Below are 9,717 nucleotides of genomic sequence, written 5' to 3'. Positions count from 1 at the left end.
GCCAAGATAATTGGGCGTTGTGCTTACCGGAATCTGTAATCCATCTAGGAAAACTTGAGGGCAGTTCCCTTTGCGCAGCGTAAAGGTGGTATGGGTGGACTTTTCCTGGTTTACCGCGATGTTCCACCTTTTCAGCCAGCTGTTTAGGGAGTCCAATTGACGCTGCATAACGGAGGACGCGTACTGCGGTGAGTTGGCAGTTGTAAGAAAGGCAGTATCATCCGCGTACGTGGCAACCAAGAGGCTCTGATCCGGGGTGACAGGCATGTCGGCTGTGTACACCGTGTATAACAGAGGTCCCAGAACGCTGCCTTGTGGGACTCCGGCTCTGATGTTCTTTATAGATGAAATAGCATCACCGCACTTAGTGTAAAACTGTCTGCAGGAGATGTAGCATTTAAGAAAATTGAAGTATGATGCTGGTAAGATTGCCTTAAGTTTATGCAGCAGACCGGGGTGCCATACCCTATCAAAGGCTTGCTTCACGTCGAACATGACCGCACAGCAGTACTTCTTTTCTTCGAACGCCTGCATTATTCGCTCTACTAACCTATGGCACTGTAACATTAAAATGACTTGACATTATTTTTGATTAATTTAATTTCATCAGTCTCTTTGATTTAAGTTAAGCAAAATCGTTTTAGTTGCCTTTGTATAAGGTATTTCAGGCCCGTCGAAACAGCGACAATTCCGGTCTATGCTTTTCGGGAGCAGATGTTATTTTCTGGCTGCCCCGCGAGCTCCTTTCTCGCGTCCATCTCCCTTCGACAAAAACAAGAATTTGCGTTATCTTTGAGCCTGGCTGCAGCTCAAAGCAAAACAAAACCAAGCAAGAGTCTGCCTAGAGCCGACTGGGAGATACCCTGTAGCCAGCTCTTCTTTCTTTCTTCTGTAGAAACTTTAACAAATATTTAACCAAATCTTCTTCTTTCTTGAGCCCCACACTGAGTACCAAAGTCCAGGGTATGAAATAGTCTGAATCGACGATCTACCTGCTAATATTTTAATATATCTAGCTCGCATTAGTTCCAGAATATAATCAAATTATTCGAAATATCGATACTTATCGATCTCGCAGAAACGCGCGTGAACTATCGGAGATTCAAAATTAAATACATCTAAGCGAATTCAGAAACATCTACGATTCATTATAGTCTCTGAGATTGAAACAACAACACAAATTTACCCAATTCTTCTTCTTTCTTGAGCCAAAGTTCAAGGTATGAAATAGTCCGAATATTTTACTATACGACGATCTACCTGCTAATATATTAATATATCTAGTTCTCATTAATTCCAGAATCTAATCAAATTATTCGAAATATCGATACTTATCGATCTCGTAGAAAAAGCGTGAATTATCGATTAATTGAATATAAATTCATCTAAGCGAATTCAGGGTATTAAATTGTCGGAATCTTTTACTAAACGGCGATCTACCTGTTAATATATCAATATATCTAGCTTTCTTTAGTTCGAGAATATAATCAAAATATTCGAACTGAAAAATCGATACTTATCGATCTCGTAGAAACGCGCGTGAGCTATCGATTATTTGAATTTAAATTCATCTACGTCTCAAATCTCAAACACACTTATTCTCTGAGATTGGCTAAGTATACACTTTAAAGACATTCTCAATAAGTGCAGGGTATACACGAAATACAGAGGAACAAAAATAAAAATAAAAAAAAAACCAAAGCACTTGTTCAACTTGCGCTGCGGCTCAACAAAATGTTGAAGGTGCGGAAGCGGGCACAGAGCGGCCCGGTTTTGTGCCTGGTGCCCGGCTGTGCCCGGCTGTGTCTGATTCAGGTTTTGGTTTTGGCGCAAAAATTTGCTCAAAATTGGCAGCAGGTATAACGCCCGAGCATGTGTTCCGCCAACAGCCAGCAGCCGCACAAATTGGCGCAAAATTTACAGATGCCTCACGAGTACAACAACAACAACAAGGAGAAGGAGAAAAGAGAGTCTGATTATTTATTTATATTTTGTGGCTTGTCAAAGGCGAGGGAAGATGAACAACAACAACAACAACAACAACAACTGGGCGCACTTTCGGCACAATTCGCAACCCGGGCCCAGACGCCGGCCCACGCACTAAAAATAGCCGACCCTAATGTATCTGCTAGATACATTTTACAGCCGGCACATGTATCTGCTAGATACATTGTACACAGACAACTGCAATGGGTGAAGTATGCATATGTTGCCACGTGCAGAAGCGCGGCAGCTCCGTTAATGATCTCATTTATTAATTACGCAAACGTGACGTCAGCGCACAGCCAAAGGGGCGCAGGCACAGATACAGATGCGAGGCGCAGGCGCAGATACAGATACAGGAAAACAAAAGTGATAAAAACTAAGCAGGCAACCCTCGGACTTTGAACTTAGTGCGCCGTTTTGCCTTTAACCTTTTGCGGCATGCCACACGTGCCCCGCGTGCACATTTTCCGAAATTTTCAATGAAAAATCGACTGAGGAAAACAACTAAGCGAACAGCATGTGATTTTGTGCGGCGCAAGCTGCTTTTAACGGAAGTTGGCCGCAAAAGTAGCTCAACGGCAGGCCCGGCACGTAGAACAGATAAAGATACATAAATATATATCTATCTATATATATGCAACTGAAGCAAAATGCAAAATCAAATCGAAACGCATTTTCCATGGAAATGACGCATCCGATTTGAGGCGCATTCAATTGTCGCAAGAGGTTTTCTCTCTTTATTGTTTTAGATACTCATTAGCAGAGTAAGAAGGGTATATTAGCTGGCTGTCTCTCTGTTCATATATATGTATACCCAAATCTGTACGTACTACATATGTAATTTAACAAATCAGTTATTACGCAGTTGATTGCATCCGACTGCAAACTCTCTTACCTGTTTTTTTTTTTGGCGCGAGGGTTGATTTTTGCATAGGACCTGTGCGCAACCCTTATTGTTGCATTCGCTGTCTGCTTTGGGGGCAGGTATCTTTTCAGAATTGGTGCCAGAAAAAAAAAAAAAAACCCCGAAAAATATATATAAAATAAATCCCATACTTGCCAATAGGCGCGCCGGCGCCTTTGTCCGGTCAAATGACTAATCCCTGGCCCGGGATCAGGTCCAGCTGTTTTGGGCTGACTCAGCAATATACAAATACACAGATACAGATGCGCGCACACATAAATATGTGTGTGTGCGTGTGTGTGTGTGTCTATGTCGATTTCAAACTGTTTTCACTTTCGTTTGCGGGCAACGCTTGAACGAGCGCCTAGAGCGCGAAAGTGTTTTTTTTTTGGTTTGTACCTTTTTTGTAAACACGTCGCAGTAATTATGTCGTTTAATGCTGCATGAAACTTGTTCTGACCTTGAACTAGGACTTAAACATCATTAAATCATCCAAAAAAAACAACAACAACAACAACAGCAATAGCGGCCGCAATAGTAATGTAATATTTACAAAATCCATAAACATACATACGTACATACATCTACGGTCGCACACACACACACACATCACACATTTTGTCTAGCTTCGGCCAGATCTGGCAACTCTGCAAGTCGCTGTTACTCAACAGTCTGAGAGAGTGCGCTTGCTCTTTAACAGGCATGTTGCAATACACTAACAAGGTATGACAAATGTGTTATACTGCTATTGCACAGTATGGAGTGACGTCATAAAAGTATTAATGGTTTAGCAATTATACTTTTATATTGTATTGTTTGGTAGCTGTATCGTTTACAGTATAAGGCTCCTACAATATTAATGATAATGAACGCTTAGAGTTGTTTAATTATATGCTGCGGTCAAAATTTAATTTGACGCCATTGTATTAAATTTATAATATATTGTGTTTTCCAACTTTTGTGCTTTTCGCTACCTTCATAAAAATCACCTGTGCTGTTTCTCTTTTAAGAAAGCTAAATTTGTTCTCTTTAACAGTTATCAAAATTGAGAGAAATAAAGAGATCTCTCAATGTTGATAACAATTTAACAGCCGCCACTGTAGATAACATTTTCTGCACTGCTATGCTTCTGTTAACTTGTAACTCAAGAGCTCACGTTCACGTACGCTTGTTATTCGTGTTCCAACATTCAAGTCGTGCAGACGCAGCCGCTCCGTATGTCGTGTGTTTCTTCTGACTCGCGTTTGCGTACGTACAATTAATAAAGCAGAAAAATTATAAGACAAAAAAAAAAACTAGACAGGAACTGTGCCAAGAGCAATATATAAAAAAGTCATTTTCAATTTGCATTTAAACACATGCAGCTTGCAATGCTCTCCCCGCACGGTACGTGACTTTCTTGCCACCTGATTTTCTGTGTTTTGTTTTTGTTTGTATTTGGCAAAGAAGAAATTGCTGAAGTGAAGTACAGAAAAGAAAAATACAGCTGCAAATAAAAATTAAAAAAAAATCAAGCGAAAAAGTGAACAAAAAATCAGAGCAAAATGCCGTCGTTTATAGAGGTGAAACCCCTGGCGCAGCCATTGACGACACTTGCGCTGCGCCCCTCCAAGTCCTCGCCCGAGGTTCAGTCCGTCAAGCGGAAGCTGTTCGATTGCCGTCCTGGCAATGACATCGACGCAATGATGGAGGCGGAAAACAAGCGCACCGAAAATTATTTAAATGAACGCTATAACATAACTATCGAACAACTCGAGAAGGGCACAACGCAAGTTTATATTGTGAATGGCATCGATGTGAAAAAATCGATTTCGAAAGTGCAAAAGGAGCCCAATTATGCAGTCGCGCCTAAAAACGGCCTCAAAAGTAAGTTACGCCAATTGGGAATTGCCATTTGATTTCTGTTACTACCCTCTCTCCATCATTTTCCCTCTCTCTCTCTCTCTCTCTCTCTCTTTCATTGGCACAGTTACCCTGCCGATGTCATATTTCGTTTGTTGCTTTGTTCTTCATTCGCCCTATTTTTTTTTTGTCAGGTGCAGTGCCCTTTAAATTGCCCAGCTGATTGCCAGATACCCAATAATTCAATAACCTTTGTACATATTTGCATCTTGTTACTCAATATTTGCACCACTGTGCAGCTTTGTTGTTGTTAAGCTTACGCATTACGCGCTTCTGAGCAAACGCAGTGTCCCTTTTTGCCAGGCTTTTCGCGCCTAAAACAAAATCGTATTTGTGCTTGAGTCTCGTGTTTTTGTAGTTTTGTTTTGATAGTCGTTCGCTTTTGTGCCGTCTCTTTTTGAGCTTGCTCTTCTTAACCATTTTTGGGCATTCATACACACACACGCATGCACGCACATGTATTTTAGTATTCGTTCTCTCTCTCTCTCTCTCCCTTATTCTTGTTTGAAGCTCAAAGTTGAATTGATTGAATTTGATTTCACCGCACACTAATTTTTACTATTCACAACAAAGTAAAAGCAAATTGCAAAGATAAATCGAGCGATAAACCGAAATACAAATATAAGCGAGAATAGAGATAAGAAGCAAAATTGAATGAAAACTGTTGAATAACAACGTTGACGTCGTCGACGCTGGTAGCGCTATTCAATTGACAAAATATTTTTCGCGCCAAAAAGAAAAATAGATATGTATTCCACATATGCATATGCGCACAATTTTAGTTTCTGCTCAAAAATAGCGGCGAAATAAAAGAAATCTACAACTGATTGCGTCAGCGGGTGCAGCTGCAACTGCAGTTGGCTGACAATTAATCGAGAGGCCTCAATTAAAATGGAAATCACTGTCAGTGTGCGCTGTGTTACTGTTATTGTCGGCTACACACACACAGGCACACACACACACACACATACACTATGCATGAAAACGAAAAATAAGAAATCAAGAGAATATTAAAACTTGGCACACGTCTGCGAGCGACTGTACATTAAAAAGTTGTTGTTGTTGGTGCTGCCTGACAGCCGCACCCACAACGACAAACGAAAACAACGTCGCCGACTCTTATACACACGCCTTGTCAGCCCACTCGCAAACACAAATGCACACACACACACATACACATGTGACGGGGCCAGACAATCGGGCAGGCTAAAGCATTGCCTGAGTGCTCTCTCTGCTCTCAATAAAGGAGAGCGAGAGAGTGGGAGAGCCAAGACAGATCGGCTGCTGCTGTTATTTGTTTGCATTGGCACACGCGGGCCTATGAGGTTGTTGTTTTCTCTGCGTTTTGGCGCGAATTTGTGATTTTTATTTTTAGTTTATTTTGTTTCCCCACTGATAAGCGTGTTTGTATCTGTATTGGGTTATGCATGCGTGCGTGTGCGTGTAAATATATTGGCCACGCACTACGTAGTACGCACGCATGTTGTTGTTGCTTTGTTTTTCAAAGCTCGTTGTGAAGGTCACGCGCTCGTTACGCGTAAGTACAGCAGCGCCTGCGGCTTTCGGCAGGTCTAGCTAACAACTGTCACGAAAGCGATTTATATACATATTTATAAATTTTGCGTTTTTAGATTGCGTGCTAGAACGTTTGAATAAAATGAAAATAAAATTGAAACAACTTTGTAAATTCTATTTATCTTTTATTTTATCCAAAACAGAAAAAGTTTAACAAATTGGACAATTCTCATTTAAAAGCGATTGTATCTGTGTATGTATATGCATATGTACATAACACGAAGAACTTTTTTTATCTTTTCGTCTAAGCTTTTGCCTACTTTCTTTAACTATTTTTGCCATGTTTTGATCACCACTGTACTTCACAGTTAGACGCATTTGTTTTGTTTCTTTTTCGCCTGCTTGCGCTTTTTGTTTTGCTTTGGAGTTTTCACCACGCCTCCAGCCAAAGCTTATAATTATGTATGTAAGCAGCAACTCTCACGGCCTCAACCATATACATACACGTATGTACATATGCATGTATATGCATACACAATATTTATATGCATGTATGTGTTAATAAATATTTATGTTATGTGTTGCTGTTGCTGTTGTCGTCGTTCCTGTTTTCATTCTCGCTACACACATATTTCGTAAACAAAACGCGTTTTGTTGTCGTCTCACCGTCCTATGTGGCGCGGATTCTTTCTTTCTTTCTGTTGTTGCGGTACATTCGGCTTGTAGTAGAAAGCGCTGTAAACGCATAATGAATTGAAAAAGCTTTGCGTGCCAATAACGGTAAATTACAATGCTTGAAATGAACGACAGCCAACCGATCTCGTACGCCCGACCGCTTATTACAGTCACCGTCAACGCCACCCGCTCAGCGAGCGAAATGGATGCCAGCGCTTTCTTGTGGCCGCATTGCTTAACGTTCTTTGTTGTCGTCGGCTTATAATTTTCTCTAACTGTATAATGCCTTACAACGCCGCCAGCGCTATTGTCTTCTTCTTCTGCTAGAGATGAGCGCGTGCCGACAAAGTGTGTCATGTTGTGAAATACAACTTAACGAAATTTACTAATCCCTACGGACATACAAACGTTTATATCGCTAAGTTCTCTTAAATATGTGATCTATGTAATAAAAATATGAACCTACGACATAATATTATACAGGGTTCAATCAAATTTCCACATAGAGCCTTCCGATAACATTATTAAAATAAAAATGTTTACAGAAAATCACAACTTTTAAATGCATTCAGTACGGTAAAACCTATTTCCATATATAGAAAATGCTTACCAAGTCTTAAATCCCTAGCGATTTCCCCTTTCCAAATGTAGTTCGTTGACCAGATTTCGCATATCATTTCGCACTATTTGTGAGACCGATAGGCACCGGCGCCCGGCTATCGTCGTTATTTCATTTATGATTCATTTTAAAATCACGCTAATATTGTAAGCTATTTCTAATAGACCCTCACGACCCACAGCTCTATACTATATTACCTTGCCTACTCTCTCTCTCTCTCGGCTCTTATGTATGTCAATGCGCAGTAGTGCTCTGATGAAACACAGTGACTAAGTTAACTGATTAATGTTTAGTATAAAGAAAGCAAACGCCAGCAACAACAACAACACAAGCTGTGCCCATTTGCTGATTATACAAGAAAACTCTCAAGTTTTGATAGGGAGCTGATAAGGCCCCTACGATATTGTCCACTTTTATATGTATGTATGTATATAATACCTATCGATTTGCTATGGGCCAGGTAATATATGCATACAAGTGCATACATGTGTGCGTAAGTTTGTCTATATTAAATGTATATATGCAATAAATTTACAGTGGAATCTCTGTTAGCGGACAGCCTCTTTGGGCAAACATCTCGTTTAGCCGAAAAATATATTTAAATTAAACAATTAATGCCATAATGCACTTTTATTTGTTATTTAATTGATATTCCCTCAATAGCCAATTGCAATATTGGCTGTCCTCTCCAGAGAGCTTTTACTGTGCACTTATAAGTTTCAATTTCAATATATGCATGTATGTGTAAATACATGCACATGCATGCGTCTGATAAGAGAGCTCTATGTGTGTGAGCGTATGTGTGTGTGTGCCTGCGCGTGCATGTACATATATATACGTGTGTGTGTGTGTGTGCTCTGCTGCAGTTTGTTTGTTTTGTATGGCAACTTTTGCAGTTTGCGCTCTGTCGTCGCCGTCGTCGTCGCTTTCCCTTTTTCCTTAAGCTTTATATGCATTTGAAGGTCAGGCGTTTGCACTTTTGCTTTATTTTCAACTGTGACTAATTATAGCAATTTTTGTTTGTTTGTTTCGCTTTCAGGAATTTACCGCATACGCAAGGGCTACAATGGAGCTGCGAAGGTGCCAAAACGTAAAAGTAATCAGATCAGCAGCAAGAACAATCAGACTGCAGCTGATAGCCATACTAGCGAAATGGGGCAATAATTGATATTATTATAAAAATTTTTATTATTTAAATAATTTATGTTTTTTTATATGTGTATATTTTTTTTGTTTAAACAAATCCAAGACTTGACAGTTCAAATTGTTGTTTAAGCTTTTGTTGCGAAGCCGTTTGCTTTGAAAAAAAGAAAAGAAAAAAACGAAGAAGTAGAAGAAGAAGAAGCAGAATAAGAAGCCCACACACGCACACTCAAAATAATAAAATTAGATACTAATTAGATACACCCCCCAATTTCAAAGCGTTCTCAGCGTGTTTCTGGCTTCTGCAGCACGCGTGTGCCGAAAGTATTTACAATTTGTCATGATCTCAATAAAAACAATTTAAATTATTTTGTCTAAATGTAATATATAATTGAAATTATTTAAAACGAACTTACAAAATACACAGGCGTTCTTGAAGTACACCAATTAAGTTCTTGTATTTATTATTAAATTTCGCTCAATATTACTTGTGTATAATTATTATTATTAATTCGCAATACGGTAAACCAAATTTAAACTTTATTCAATATAACTGTGTACATTGACATATGTTGGAAAGGAAAAATCTTAAAGTAGTTAAACTTAAACAAAAACAAAATAACACAAACTGTGCATATTTCCTTAAATGAAACTAAAAATTGTATAACTAACACAACACACAATGAAATTATGAAAAAAACAAAACAAAAACAAAACAACTTTATACTGTACTTTTTAGCAAAGGAAGACAAAATCTTCAAAAAAACGAAAAAAAAAAAACAAAAAAAAAAAATACAAACAAAATACAAATGTAAAGTAAAAACCTTAAAAGCTTTTTATTTGCTTACGGGGAGGACGCTCTAGAAAGCGTGATTAGTTCGAAACGTAAAATGAAAAGTAAGAAAAAATAATGAGTCAGCGGAACTCAAGCGGTCCTAGGCAACCGTTTGATACAGTAGAGCGTCAGTAAAAC

At 39.1% G+C, this 9,717-nt stretch overlaps 1 protein-coding gene across 1 annotated transcript; it reads left to right on the top strand.

The window, feature by feature from the left end:
* Nucleotides 1-4,060: 4,060 nt before the first annotated feature.
* On the top strand, nucleotides 4,061-9,113 carry LOC135436840 (uncharacterized). Its single transcript, XM_064694582.1, has 2 exons — nucleotides 4,061-4,756; nucleotides 8,641-9,113. Exons 1-2 carry the CDS (start codon nucleotides 4,435-4,437, stop codon nucleotides 8,763-8,765), a joined length of 447 nt encoding a protein of 148 aa, XP_064550652.1. The 5' UTR covers nucleotides 4,061-4,434; the 3' UTR covers nucleotides 8,766-9,113.
* The last annotated feature ends 604 nt before the right edge of the window (nucleotides 9,114-9,717 follow it).

This window comes from Drosophila montana, unplaced genomic scaffold (assembly GCF_035044405.1).
Source record: "Drosophila montana isolate Dmon_TW-CO22-7 unplaced genomic scaffold, ASM3504440v1 contig_3733_1, whole genome shotgun sequence".
Classification (NCBI taxonomy): Eukaryota; Metazoa; Arthropoda; class Insecta; order Diptera; family Drosophilidae; genus Drosophila; species Drosophila montana.
This window is presented reverse-complemented; position numbering and strand designations above follow the sequence as displayed.